The sequence below is a fragment of the Thermobia domestica genome, chromosome 1, assembly GCF_964235325.1.
Source record: "Thermobia domestica chromosome 1, izTheDome1.hap1.1, whole genome shotgun sequence".
NCBI lineage: Eukaryota > Metazoa > Arthropoda > Insecta > Zygentoma > Lepismatidae > Thermobia > Thermobia domestica.
The window spans coordinates 127,243,027-127,257,534 of NC_137454.1; the positions used below are offsets into that span (position 1 = coordinate 127,243,027).

Genomic DNA, 14,508 nt, shown 5'->3' on the forward strand with positions numbered 1-14,508 from the left:
CTCTCTCTCTATTCTCTTTTAACCGATGGTAACTCAAAATTTCCATTTTTTCAGTTGTAACACTCTTCCAACGGTTCTGCGATACAACATGGCGTTCTTTCCTCTTTCGGTTCCTACTCTCCCAACCAACATAAGTTAACGCTTACGCAGTATTCAAGTTTGAAATATATCAGTGGGCTTGGCGCCACCTTGCACCTTACCATTACTCCAGTTTCATTTCCTACTTCAGTTGTAATTGTACAATTTCGCAAATAATTGCTAATTTCCTGCTTTCTTTATTCTTCATTAACTACCTATTCTATGCATTCATATTGTACAGGGTGGTCCGGAAGTGGGCGTACCTCCCCTTTAGTTTCGACAGTATAGTGTTAGTTATGGGAGAATGTGAGTACACAGTTACCTTGAAGTCTTAAGAGTCTTCAGAGTCTAAACACGGTTCGGTATAATCACTATCCATGTCGTAACACAGCTTAATTCTGCGCCAAGTTCTCGCAGATGATTTGCAGAGCTACTCCGGGGTCACGAGGGTGAAGGCATGTTCCAGAGATGCTCGTAATTCATGCGTTGTATGATATCGAGTGTTTCTTACTTGTTGCTTTATGAATCTCCAGAGAGAATTGTCTGGTGTTGTCAGATCGGTACTTATTGAAGGCCAGGCAAAGGGAGCTATATTGTTGAAACTAGAGGAGGGTAGTCCACTTCCGGACCCCCTCTATTACTGCGCTAAAGTAGTGCCTTTAAAGTGTTCACTGTTGCGAACCCTATCATATTCAGAAACACTAATGAACACAATATTTCAATGGAATTATAAATTGTTTACTTACCATATCACTGTCAGGGAGGATATTTCGTGGCATAAAATGTACAGTGAATAAAACATGACGAACTTAAAAATACAAATCAATTTGTGCTAGCTGGCCAGTAAAAAATACGAATACTATCTAACCGAGTTAGGACAACAGTCAATCAAGGGACCCACTCGCTAGCATAAGAATGCGTTCGTAGGGCGTAGGCGCGTCAGAGACGGTGAATGTAAGCATGTAATAAGCGAGAGTAGTGGAAAAACACTTCATATGGCATAATAAACATGCTTTGCTTATGGCATAGCTTTACGGTACTTACATTATCACTTTGTAGACTGCATTCACACAGCACTTCATCATGTCTTCAATATGGAGTAAGGCCTACTACATGGTAAGGAGTACACTGCATTTCGTATTTCCACCCTTATTATACATGTAAGAGGTAAGATCCTGATATATTTTGATTACTTATACAATCCTATAATTAAATCAATTCACATATTTCTTCTGTGAATTTTATAAATGTAGCCCTAAAATAGGATAGCACCGAACCCGGAAGAGGCGATACATTGTGGAGCACTATCGTATGTTGCTAGAATCAATCGGCACCTTTTTCTCTTTTATTGCGTCACAAAATCCCCAAGCTAATTACTAACAAGTAAGTGACCATATGGTTGTCGCGCAAATCAGATGCAGACATACGCCATCTGATTGAGCATGAAAACATATGGAGAACACGGTAATTTAAGGTGCTAAGGGCCATAGGGAGAGGAGCGAGGAAAGAGAATACATTGAATGTTGGCAAAATTAAAGAAAGTTAGGAATGACGGGAAAAGATAATTTCGTGCAAACAGGGAAAGATAGTCAACCAAAAGAAGGCAACAAAACATAGCAAGGGCATCAAGGACGAAGAAAGATCATAATCAGGGTTGCCATCCGGACCGCAGTGTTGCCAGCGCTGCATAACATTGATAAGGAAGATATAGCACAATATAGCAATTCAAGCGCAAAGAAAAATATTAGTAACACAAAAGACAATTGAAAAGACTCTGTACACGTGCGTAAAATGGTTTAACGTAGTCGTGAGTGAATATTACACCCGCGTGAATACAAATGGAGGAAAATAGAGAACAGCACGCACCATTTGTAGTTTAATTGCAGTTGACGTGAAGATCACGAATGAATACGTGGTCAACACACAAACATTTCTCGCAGTGAGCACAGCGGATGAAAGCAAGCTGGTCACACGCGTCTCTGCAGCATTCCTCTGTGAGTCCTTTTTCAAACCAATATGCGGAAGGTGTTTCAAACTGTCCATGATGTTCATTGGAGTAGCCACATTTGGAAAACGCAAAGTGTATCATCTTTTGGAATCAATAGCAAACCACCATGGGCCCATCCAGCCCAGGGACCTTCAGGCAGAACACCGATCATCATCATCATCATGGAACGATGCTCCCAAACACTTTCGTTTCTGTGTTATCATGTGTACCCCCTTCACTTTCATGTTTATATTTGTCCTCCCTCATGTACATTATTTACTCACGATTATCGTTAAACCTTTTTACGCACGTGTACAGAGTCTTTTGTGTTACTAATTTATTTTCCTTGTGCATGAATTGCTATACTGTGCTATATCTTCCATATCAATGTTATGCAGCGCTGGCAACACTGCGGTCCGGATGGCAACCCTGATTATGATCTTTCTTCGTCCTTGATGCCCTTGTTATGTTTAGTTTCGTTCTTTTGGTTGACTTTCTTTCCCTGTTTGCAAGAACTTAACTTTTCCCGTCATTTCTGACTTTCTTCAATTTTTCCGACATTCAATGTTTCCTCTTTCCTCGCTCCTCTATGGCCCTTAGCACCTTAAATTTCTGTATTCTCCATATGTTTTCATGCTCAATCAGATGGCGTATGTCTGCATCTGATTTGCGCGACAACCATATGGTCCCTTACTTGTAAGACATTGAGTTTGAAATATCATGCTCTATCGTTAGATTACATAATATGACCTCATTCTAGACTTTCACATAGTCCTAGATTAAATTTCAGTTTTTTCCGTTATCTTAATTTTATTACCTTTTCAATTTTACTGATACTAAAATTTCTTATAATTCTATCAATTTCCCCGTAACTTTTGTAATTTGAGGCGGCCACTTGTGGAACCTAACCCTAACTTTCAATCATTTTCTATATTTTACTCCTTGGAAGCAGTGTTAATTACATTTTAGTGCCTACAAATAGCTAGTAGTTACCTTTAGTGTTTGAAAATATTGCTAATAGTGAGATTCTATCATTTAGATCAAACTCAAGGGAAATGTAAAACAGTGAAAGAAGAAAGTATAAAATGTTTACAATTATTTATACACTAATAAACATTATACCTGGCTAGTAAAGTCCTTTGGGAGAAATAGAAAGGATGAAAATTTAAAAAGCCATTGTCATTACTGAGAACCTCAATGTTTTTTCCTTTTTCCCTCACCAAAGTGTGCTGGTGTTGTTTTATTACTTGTACGACAATAGCGCCGTATGTTACATCAGCTCTCCAAGTTTCATTCTTGGACCAGCCTGTTAACGGATCAGCTTCACTGGAAAAAATAATATACTAAATAAAGAATAATACCAATTATCCTAAAATTGTACCTAAAACAGTAGTTAAATATGGATGTAACCTTAAATTGGATCTTCTCATTACCTGAGATAATTTCATGATTCAAATCAAATACGAGCACAAAAAGTGCAAGAACAATCTAACACTGTAAGCCATTTTTTCAGGACCAAATATACATTTTCAATTTATTTAAATTGTGTTGCCCACGAAACAAAACATTTCTCGCTTTCGAGACGAGAAAAGCACTTTCAAACAGTGCGGCCAACAAAGCATTAGCCTTTAGCCCCAATTTCATCTCCCCATGAATTTGCTCGAACTTGAGTGCAAGAGACAGCGTCCGACTATAGAACACGACTCTAAAAGAACCAGAGTGGTCAGATGCACCGTTCCTGCGTTATCGCGTTTCGTATATTACATCATCTCCCTAAAAGAAGAGGTTGTCGAAGCTCTGGGGATTACAGTTAGTATTTATACACTAGGTTACTAATAGTGAGGGCCGTAGTATATTGTTGTGAAGTTCGCACGTTATATGGTGCCATTATAAAAAGTTTCTAATATCGGTCTAGTTCTTACTAGTCGTATCAAGTGGATGACAGAACACAGTCAGAGAACGGTTAAAGTCATTACTTTGATAAATGTAGTCATGCCAGAAAAAGGTTACCAATCCGAAGTCCTGAATTTCTGAACACTCGGTATATGTAGGTCAATATATTAGGGATATCTATATGATTCTCAGCGTAGAAGCGAAGAGAAAAAATGTTGTTGCCGGCCTTGTGAAGTTCGTTCGCTCGAAACGGAAAGAAAATGCTGGCTTGCAATTTTGTTCACTGAAGGAAAGTGTATGTATGGATGCTTGTTTAAATGTCAGAATACAGGTAGGTTGGGAATTATAAAACTGAAAAAAGACAAGGGATCGCTTGCGATTTGAATACTAAGGTAGGTACTAGATTTGGTCACTTCAAATAGTTAGCTGTATCATGTGGTGTATCTTGTTTTCTCCTATTCCATGTTTTATTTCTTGTCTTGCTTTTTTCTTTTGTCTGCCGCTGAAACATGAAGAGTGCGCTTCGCATGTCGCTCGTTTATATCTGCTGGGATGATGGTAATCTTTTCTTTTTTGTCTTATTTTTGCTCGTTTCGTCGTCTGATCCGCTGCGTTCTTCATTATCTTCGTGTGGTATGTGTTTTTCGCCATTATGGTAAAGTTTGATTCTATCGATGGAGATATTCTGATCTCTGACCCTGAAATTATGGGGCATGCGAACTCGGTAGAGATTATTGTTTAGTTTTGAGATTATTGTAGCCGGTCCGCAGTATCTATCGGTCCATTGTAATGGCTCTCTAATTCTTCGAAAGGGGAAGTAAATGAGTACTTTATCTCCATTGTGGAAAGTTTGTTGTTTATGTTTTTTTCATCAAATACTTCTTTTGTTGTTCGTGAGCCTTCAGCAAGTTTTGCCGTGTCTTTTCTCGAAGTTTTACGAGTTGGTCTCGTTCAAGCTGTAGCTGAGAAGCGGTCTGTAATTGACAATCGCTGATTGTCCTGGGTTCGTACCCAAACATGAGAAAGAAGCTTGATTTCTTCGTTCCTAATTGAGCGAAACTGTTTAAACCAAAAGTAATATGAGGTAATAATTTTGGCCAGTTTCGTGGTTTTGTTGGACGAAAAATTTTAAGGAATTCTGCAGTGTTTTGTTCATAACCTCGATTAACCCTTAGTCGGTAATATCCGTCTCCCAGACGGATGTAAAATGTTTTTTTCTTCAGAGTTGGTACGCATATTTGTCCTATGAATTGACATTTCACCTATGCTTCAGTTATGGGTTGATTGTGCTGTTTTGTGCAGTTGGTCGCGTATCTAGCTGATTGTTGCAAACTTCGAAGTGTATAAAGTTATTCCACGCCGTCTCGCTAGCGGATAGTACTGTAAATGAAATATATCTTGTCTGTCTAAGGGACGGATATTACTTTACACTGACAAATATTAATATTTGTGTGTTTCTCTCGTTTCGAAAATCTCAATATATTTAGATGTCAAGTAGCAAATGTATACCAGAAAGGAATAGGGCTATACTACAAATGGCTATAGAACAGTTAGAGATGGCTGCAGAACACTTAGAGAAAACTGATTATGGTTACGGATCCAATGGTCCCTCTTCGTCAAGTTGTAAGAATACTGATAAGACTGAAATTGAAGCGCTCATTGGATTGATGACTTTGTGTTCCATTTTCAAGTCGGGGCGTGAGAGCTTGGTGTTAGTTTTATCAAATGACTGCACTGGAGTTCATGCTTTTCGTGCAGCCATGTCTCTCAAAAGTTTTGCTGGCAGCTTTTGGGTTTGATGATTCATCTACTCGTTAACGAAGGAGAAGAAAGAATCCTCCTGCAGCAGTGTCTAATGTTTTCAATAAGTTCATTTTTAATTGCCAGAAGGCATATTCTGTTGGATGTGTTGATAAAACTCTACAAGTTATGTGTATAGGAATGGATTCTCAGCGGTGAAGCACGTTGTGTTGAACTCATGGGTACATCCACAAGTGAATTACGACATGCTTCACTATTCAGTTTATGAATTTTGTTAGGTAGAATCAATTCTCTGGGTGTAACTAAACCTTATTGGAAACTGGCTTACACCACATTGGCTTCAAGCGTCTCAATTATGCGTGTCCGTCTCTCAGGCGGATGTTACTATTATAGCTTATTTTTTGGATGTTACCAACTAAGGGTTAATCCTATGTGTTGATGGTTGAAAGCAGGGCAGAACTTAAATTCGAAATTATATATTTCTGCTAATTTTTGAAGTTTCTCCGCTCTGTGTACAGGATGTCTGTCCAGATGAAGGAAACGAAAGGCGCCGAATTTCAGAATTATTTCTTCCAATAAGAACTGTTCAATTCTGTCAGCGGTAATCCCATTAACAGCCTTCGTCACTGTATAACGTGTACTTGTTTCGATGGCGACTAAAACATATTTTGGTTTTCCTTCTTCGTGCGGATAGGGACCTAAAACGTCAAACACCCATCTTTCTCTTATGAGGCCTGGTGGGTGATTAAGGAGTTCCCTGTGGCTTTCTCGGTAGTTTTTTCAAGAGTTGGCACTCCTTATAGTTCTTGATTCTGAATGTCAAGTATGATTTCATGTTTGGCATGTAGTATTTGTTAAGGACAGTTTTATATGTCTTTGAAAACCCAAAATGGGGTGCTGACGGGTCTTTATGAATAGACTCAAACCAATGTCCTGCCAAGCTTCTCGGAATGCACAAAAGATGAAATAGCCCAAGTTCTGGATGTTTTGTGTACGGTACAATATGTTGTCTTTTAATCTAAAATACTTAGCTGCCCTCGTGGTAGAACTTTTTGCCGGTTCTCCCCCTTCCAAAACTGTTATTATGTCAGCGTATACGTCATCCTTACGCTACTCTTCCCGTAAGTTCTTTAAAGATCCTGAGCATTCTTTTTGAAGAATGGGTTCCTCTACAGAATTGGATCTGTATGCATGCAGATCTTCGGTCGCCTGATGTAGTCCGTGGGTTCTGGAGTATCCTCACTATTTTGTTCTAAGCGGCTGATAATGGCCGGATGCTTCTTCCCTTCAATGTGGCAGATATCAAAATTATAGTCAGCTAAGAAAAGTCTAAAGCGAATGCATTTTCCTACTCTGTCCGGGTGTGTGCGCAAAGAAGTTAGACATTTTGCGTCTGTAAACAATTTAAATTAACGATTAAGTAAGAAATATCGGAATTTGCGTAAAGCATATATAATAGCTTATAGTTCTTTTTGCCAGACTGAGCTCTTGGTCTCAGTTTTTGTAAGACATTTGCTACAAAAGGAAACGATTCTTTCTTCGTTGGTTTTGGGATCATAACATGTTAATAGCCCGCCGAGCTGATGTGAGAACGCATATGTATAAAGTCTTATCTCTAGCTTTTCGTCGAAATGGTAGAGAGATGGCGCATTCAAAATATCTTCTTTCAGCTTCTCGAATAATTCATTGTGTTTTCAGTCCATTTAAATTTAGCATTTTAGTAAGGAGTTCCTGGAAAGGTTCTATCTTGGTCGTGAAATCCTTAATATGACTTCGTAAATAAGAGCATAGGCCTATAAAGCTCTTAAGTATTCGTTTAGTACTCGGCTTTTTAAAATTCTTGATCTTTGCATTTTTCGGTGAGATGCTTATCTTTTCTCCGGATACAAGGAATCCGAATACTGGGAGTTCATTATATAATAGGTGCGTCTTCTTGGGGTTGGCTCTGAAGTCGTGCGTTTTTAGTTTTTCGAATAAAAGCTCCATATCTGAGAGTTTTTGTTCTCATGTATAAGAACCAATGACGATGTCATCAGCAAAATTGGTAATGCGTTCTGGTAAGCCATCTAATAGCATTTTAATTACTATGGTTAAAGATTGGGAAGAGGAACAATGGCACATTACGCATCTAAGGAATTTATAGCTTTTGCGTGTATGATTTACCTCGAAAGTCATGTATTTAATGCTTTTTGGATGCAATTTTATCTGGAAATAGGATTGAGAAATGTCAAGCGTTGTTATTATGGTTTTCTCTTTTAAAACCTGCAAAACCTCCTCTGTAGACTGGAACGGGATGCTCAAATATTTGGTATAGCTATTACATGCCTGTAGATTCAACACAAGTCTGAAATCTGAACTGTTTGGCTTTTGATCGCAATTAAAGGCAAGGAGAAATTACTCGTCTATGTCTCAGTTATTATTTTGGCATCTAGCAGTTGTATCTGCTTATCAATTTGGTTTCTGATCCCTAATGGGCTAGGTGGTGAGGCGTGATGGAATGACGCACTTTTATCTATACGGATTTTGTGTTCATATCTAAAAAACCTATATCTTCTGAACTGTATGAAAACACATCCCTGTATTTGTACAATAAGTTGGTTGGAACTTTTCGCTGGTATTCCGGTAAATCCGGATTTATATCAAAAAGGTCAATATTAAAAGTTTTAGCGGTTTGTCTTAATCTTTCCTCTATTTCTTCTTGAGTACGAAATTGGTAAACTTTCTTTTTTGTCTTCTTCTATTCTAAACGAAAATTATTCCACGTCCTCCTCTGTATACGCTACTGGTGTACCTTTATTTAGCGTTATTATTCGTGCCGTAGGATTGGAAATTAGTACCGTAATGTCGTTACTCGATACTCTCATGGTCATTGCCTGTAAGCCGTATGGGTCTAATAATGATTGTAGTGGAGTAATATACAATGCAGCGTCATGAATTGTTTCTTTGAATCGATACAGGAAAGTAGAAATTGATTTCGCCGGAATCGTAACTTTAGTGGCTGTGATGACGTTTGCATTTCTTGTGACATTTCTTCCGATTCTTTTTTTCATTGGAAACGTAGGTCTCCTAGGTTTTCTATATAACGATATGGATTTATTCTCCAAGTCTATTTGAGAGAAAAGTCTTATGAGACTGTCATTCCCAAAAATCGGATTGTAATCAGCATCTATTATGCGGAAGTAATGTGAGAAGGTGGTGGTGCCAATTTTAAATTTAATTAAAGCTACTTCCTTTAAAGTTAGAACTTTGTTAGCAATGCCCTTGATACAAATTTGAAATGGTATCAATTTGCAATTTGGGGGTACGTCCCGTCTTGACCATAGACTAAGACTAGACCCAGTGTCTATTATAGCTGGTAGACAGCTTGAATTTACATTAATATTGACCTATAGTTTATTATTTTCTATTCCCAGCTTAACAAGATCTCGGTGTTCATTATAGGTCGTCTGGGTGAAAAAATTGCCGTCCGTATCCTTAAAAGTTTCCGCTGTTGCCTGCTCTTCTTGAATGTTATTACGTTTAGATTGTGGTGGTTCCTCTGTGGCCCGCGCCGACTTTTCTGGTATGACCCGCGAGGCTTGGCTTTGGCCTGCGAGCCCAGTTATGTGTTTCCCTGGTTGAAATTTTTAGGATTATTCCAACACGTGGATGCTCCGTGGTTCTTATAACAAATTGAGCGTACTGAAATGTTATCGCCTTTTACAAAATTGTTCTTTTTTCTACTACCGTTATCTCCTTTATTGGTATTTTTCGCATTCACTTTTCGTCCGTTGTTACGCCTATAATTGCATTCTGTGCCACCATTAATGATACACCTAAAATTGCATTCTTCATGGCATTCTGTGTCACCATTAATGATAGATCGGCCATTTGATTAGCTAGTTTGGTGAAGTCCGTGTGAGGAGGTTGTGAGGGCGGGTTTTGACTTTGGTAGGGGTGCGTATTTGAAACTTCAGGTGCCGAGGAAGTTGTCTGTGGAGGGGAAATATTCTGCAATGGAGGCGCAGAAGGTAACGATTGAGAAGTTGGCTGTTGTATATAGGTTGGCAAGTATGAATTAGGATGCGTTTGGCTATGATAATTGTACATAGGGAGTGTTGAGGGGAGGTTAGGTTGGCCGATTAAAGAATGAATTGCCTGTGATAATTCCACATAATTCTTCTTCTGTATGAGGTCCCGAGCTTTTTTCCAGTTCATGAAGTCGATCCTGCAGCCGCTGGATTGTTGGAAAGGATTCTAACGCTATCTTTTGTAGTAAATTTCTTTGTAATCCCAATGAAAGAAAATGAATTTTCTGTTCCTCCGAAGCTTCTGGCATTAGCTATCTGATAGCCCTTAATTTCCTTAACAAATATGAATCGACCAACTCATTTTCATTTTGTTAAATTTGGAAAATTTCTAATTCCGCCTTACGCTGGTAAATTTGGGTGGACAGAGAAATTAATTTGGTTTTAAGTTGTTCGTAACTTAGTGTCAAATTGGTCCTTATTTTGCAATTGTAAAACAAAATCGAGAGCTACGTCCTGCAGATACATTGGAAGAATTTCATTCTTCTTTTCGGGGGTCCATGCCTGGAGTAAAGACAAATGATCGAACACCATGAAAAATCGATCGGGGTCGTCTGTATTGTGACCAGAATATCTGGTTAGATGAGGAATATTAACAGGTACACGGGAGCATGATTCTGTCATATTATTATCACCTTCTTTATACGTATTTTTCCCAGATCTAGTTGTCGGCATAAATATCTGCCAGCCTAAACGAATCAATTTACCGCTAAGAGTAATGAGAACGCATATAACAATACGGATATTATTTTTTTGATCCTGCTCTTAGTAAGACTTACATTTAATACACTGTACTTTTCTAAGTCCGTTTGTTAATAAAAAGAGCGTCTCGTAGGAAAGTTCTTCTAATGTCTGTAAATAGACGCCGACGCATCTACCATGTAAAATTTCTTGGGTAGAGCAATAAAATGTACTCGGGATTTGGACTTTCCGTTGAAATTTCTATTATAAAAGTCTTCTTATATACACAATTATAATGAGTAATTTCCCTAATATCTACTTGGGTAAGATTAAGATAGGAACCCAGTGACCAAGCGTCGTGGGCTTTGAGGTGAGGTACTCTCGGTGACCGCGAGTCGTGAGAGGGGTCTAGATTAGGTGTTTCTCGGTAACCATGCGTCGTGAGAAAGAGGAAAGGAACCCAGTGACCAAGCGTCGTGGGTTTAACCCCTTGGGGATCTTATGGTACATTTTGTACCATACGGGGTGTTTCATGTACATTGCGTTAGAACTCTCCTATTTGAGCTTTTTCGTCCGGGGTTTTTTTGTTTGTTTGTTTGTTTTTCAAGTCCAGAGGCATTGTAGAAGACATTACGTATGGTTTCACACCTTCCTGCGTCGAGACATAGAAGGTGATGACGTCATAATTCTAAAATTTATATTTTCGTGTAATACTTTTTGGGGGGGTTATGTAAAGTATTTTTGGCGGGCTTATTTTTGCACGTAGAAGATTGAAATTTTGCACAAACATGCAGTCCACCGAGTAGTATTTACCAGATTTTTTTCAGATTTCTGCGTTAAAACACGGGGGATCCAGAGGGTCAAAAAGTTGAAAAAGGGATATTTTTACCCAAAAATCCCGTTTTTCCTCATTTTCCCGTCTTAGATACATGATGGAGACAAGTGAATGGTACCGCCTGAAAGGCAGTTCTATTCTGAAGAGAATGATGTGCGACACATGGCCCTAGGGTAATTAGGGAAGTGTCAGGGAATTTTTACCAAAATATACTTCTGTATAGGGGAATTTTGGACATTTTCGGTATTATTTTTGCGGGCTTATTTTTGCATGTAGAAGATTGAAATTGTGCACAAACATTCAGTTCACCGAGTAGTATCTACCAGATTTTTAAATCAGATTTCTGAGTTAAAACAGGGGGTATAGAGGGGCTAAACCTTGAAAAAGGGAAATTTTTATCAAAAATCCCTTTCATGGGATTTTCCCGTCTTAGATACATGATGAGGACAAGTGAATGGTATTGCCTGAAAGGTAGTTCTATTCTGAAAAGAATTATGGGCTAGACATGACCCTAGGGTAATTAGGGATGTCTCAGGGAATGTTTAAAAATTTCCCTCTGTATACGGGAATATGGGACATTGTCGGTATATTTTTTTGGCGGGCTTAGTTTTGCACCTGGAAAATTGGAATTGTGCATAAACATTCAGCCCACCGAGTAGTATTTACCAGATTTTTTCAGATCTCTGCTTTAAAACAGGGGGGTCCAGGGGGGGCTAAAAGTTCAAAAAAGGATATTTAGACCCAAAAATCCCGTTTTTCCTCATTTTCCCGCCTTAGATACATGATGGAGACGCGTGAGTCATACCGCCTGAAAGCCAGCTCTATTCTGAAGAGAATGAGGTATGAACCATGATCCTAGCATAAATAGTGACGATGCAGTAGCTGCTTGACTGAAAGTCTAAAAAATAGCCCAAAAACACAAGATCCCAAAAGGCTTAAGGATGGGTACATCTCGGTGACCAAGCGTCGTGAGAGAGGTTTTAGGCGTTTCGATCAATCAGGGTAGATTGATGTTGGTCGAGATGTGCAGTTCCCATTTATCTTGTTTTGTCGGCTTCCTTCGGTAATCCTCGTCCTTCCGATTGTTGGCGATGGTGGGCGACTCCTCTTCGAGATCGTCGTCTGCTTGTTTGTGTTTTTTATCAACACGTGTAGTACGCATGGCTATTGCATGGTACGGCGATATGGGGATCCTTACAATATAGTTCATGTCTCGTAAGCAATGCTAATTAGAATCTAACTTAAGCTTGCAAATTAATAAATGGAATATTGTATTGCAATTCGATAGACTTTTTACCATAGACACTTTGTATGGCCGAATTCACCTATTCCAGAAATTTTTTTCTTCTAATTTCAATAATCTATCCGCAACTACATCGTTTTTCAGATATAAATATACATAGTCGTAGTGCTGTTGACAGACAAGCATTTAAAAAGCACCGTCAATACCAATGGTTAACTTCATATAGTACCCAGTGCAATTCCACAGAGTATCAATACAACTCCTGATATGCGAGTATCAATACAACTCATTATTGCCTCATCTACAATTACTTCATATTTTAGTATATTTGGACGACGACCCAGTCAAAGTAGATTTACACATTCCGATAACTATCTTTTGCTTCTGACCACTTGACAGAAACCTCTCGCCAGTGCTAGTAACAATTTCGACACTTCTAGATGTTCTTTCTAGAATAACTGCATCGTGGAGACGTAGGAGTTATGTTGAGGGCTTAGTGCTGTGAGATTGTAGTCAGGTAATTAGCGTAACTAAATATCATCATTCCCTTTGAAAGGTTTTGCGAGTACTGTTCCTAATATTTCGGTAATACAAACTATCACATAAACACTTACTCATTCGCCACTGGTGTCTCCTGCAATTCCGGATATTCTTCGTCCAATCTATCCATTAATTGAACACCTTGTTCCAAAATTGATGAGGCCACTCCTCCTCCTTTTTTGTGGAAAGATATATAATCCAATCTTGTTGAGTTTCTTGCACAGTGCTCTACGATTCCCCAACAGAGTGGGTGATGAGTTCGGTTCTTGAAAAGTCCAGCAGGTCCTCCGAACTTCAAAGTGGGATTTGCCATTCTTAGTCCTTCCGAAGTACTAGTGTAGTAGTTTATAAACCCTACAAAGAGTACAAATAAACATGATGTAAATAAACTGTGACAAGTTTAGAATGTTTGGAGTTGAATAAGTAGAACACTTAAGCAAAATTGAATTTTAGCGCTTCCCTTTTCTTACTAGGTCTTAGATATAGAAAGTTGATAATTTTGTTAGGTATATTACTGCTCCCTATAGGATGATGGTTACCTTGCGTGATTTTGTGTGCGTGATTATGGGTTCGATTCTGCTGAATTTCAATATTGTCGCTTCATTGTGAGGCAACTAGGAAGTATTAACGGGTGTCTAGAAAGGGTAAAAATAACGGCAAAAGGAAACATGTGTGTGAACTTTATATCTTCAATAATAATAATAATAATAATAATAATAATAATAATAATAATAATAATAATAATAATAATAATAATACACTTTTATTTTACTATCGGTTACCAGAGAGATGTTATTTGCACCAAGAGAAAAATCAGATAGATTTATGAATGAATAAAATTAAGTACCAGAAGCCTTACCTGGCAATGTAAAATTTAGAACGTTGTAATCTTTAAGATCTGGTTCATTCCAGCTTTCAAACCTCCATCGAGATACATATTCCAAACCATAAATGTCTGTGAACAAAGAAACATCATATTTTGTAAATTCCAGTATGTTAATTTAATAGTAAGGTGCATATTGTAAGATTCTATCATCTAGAAGCCAAATATATGGTAACAGAGATTGGAGACAACCCGTCACTCATCTTAAAGCTGCCCGGTCTTCGTAAAAGTAGTCATGGTAAACTGATACATATGACAATTTGCAACGTTGTCGAGTGCTTAGGAACAGGACAATGGACATACCTTTTTACCTGTAACTACATATTTTAAAATTATAATTGTGCCTAGGTTCTTCCTAAATTGCATCTGGACCTGATGGGTTCAGCTACTTTCAATAGCTCTAAGGTATCAACCAATTTTTTTTTTAAATTTTACTATTGAAAACGTTTTGTTAATAAATTATAGATTTTCTTATGCTTAAAATGTAGGTCTGCGTACTACAGATTAATTGTGCAAAACGTTGTGTGAAAAAATCACGAG

General features: G+C 38.2%; 1 protein-coding gene across 2 annotated transcripts in view; it reads right to left on the minus strand.

The window, feature by feature from the left end:
- The window catches only part of LOC145689034 (alpha-L-iduronidase-like), a gene marked incomplete at its 5' end in the record, with an annotated part of 81,016 nt that extends 66,976 nt beyond the window's left edge, over positions 1 to 14,040 (minus strand). Inside the window, 3 exon segments of one of the 2 annotated variants that reach the window (XM_081763172.1) lie at positions 3,188 to 3,391; positions 13,160 to 13,439; positions 13,945 to 14,040. In XM_081763172.1, coding sequence (XP_081619298.1) covers positions 3,188 to 3,391; positions 13,160 to 13,439; positions 13,945 to 14,040 — 580 coding nt within the window. 2 annotated transcript variants of the gene reach the window in all.
- Between the last annotated feature and the right edge of the window lie 468 nt (positions 14,041 to 14,508).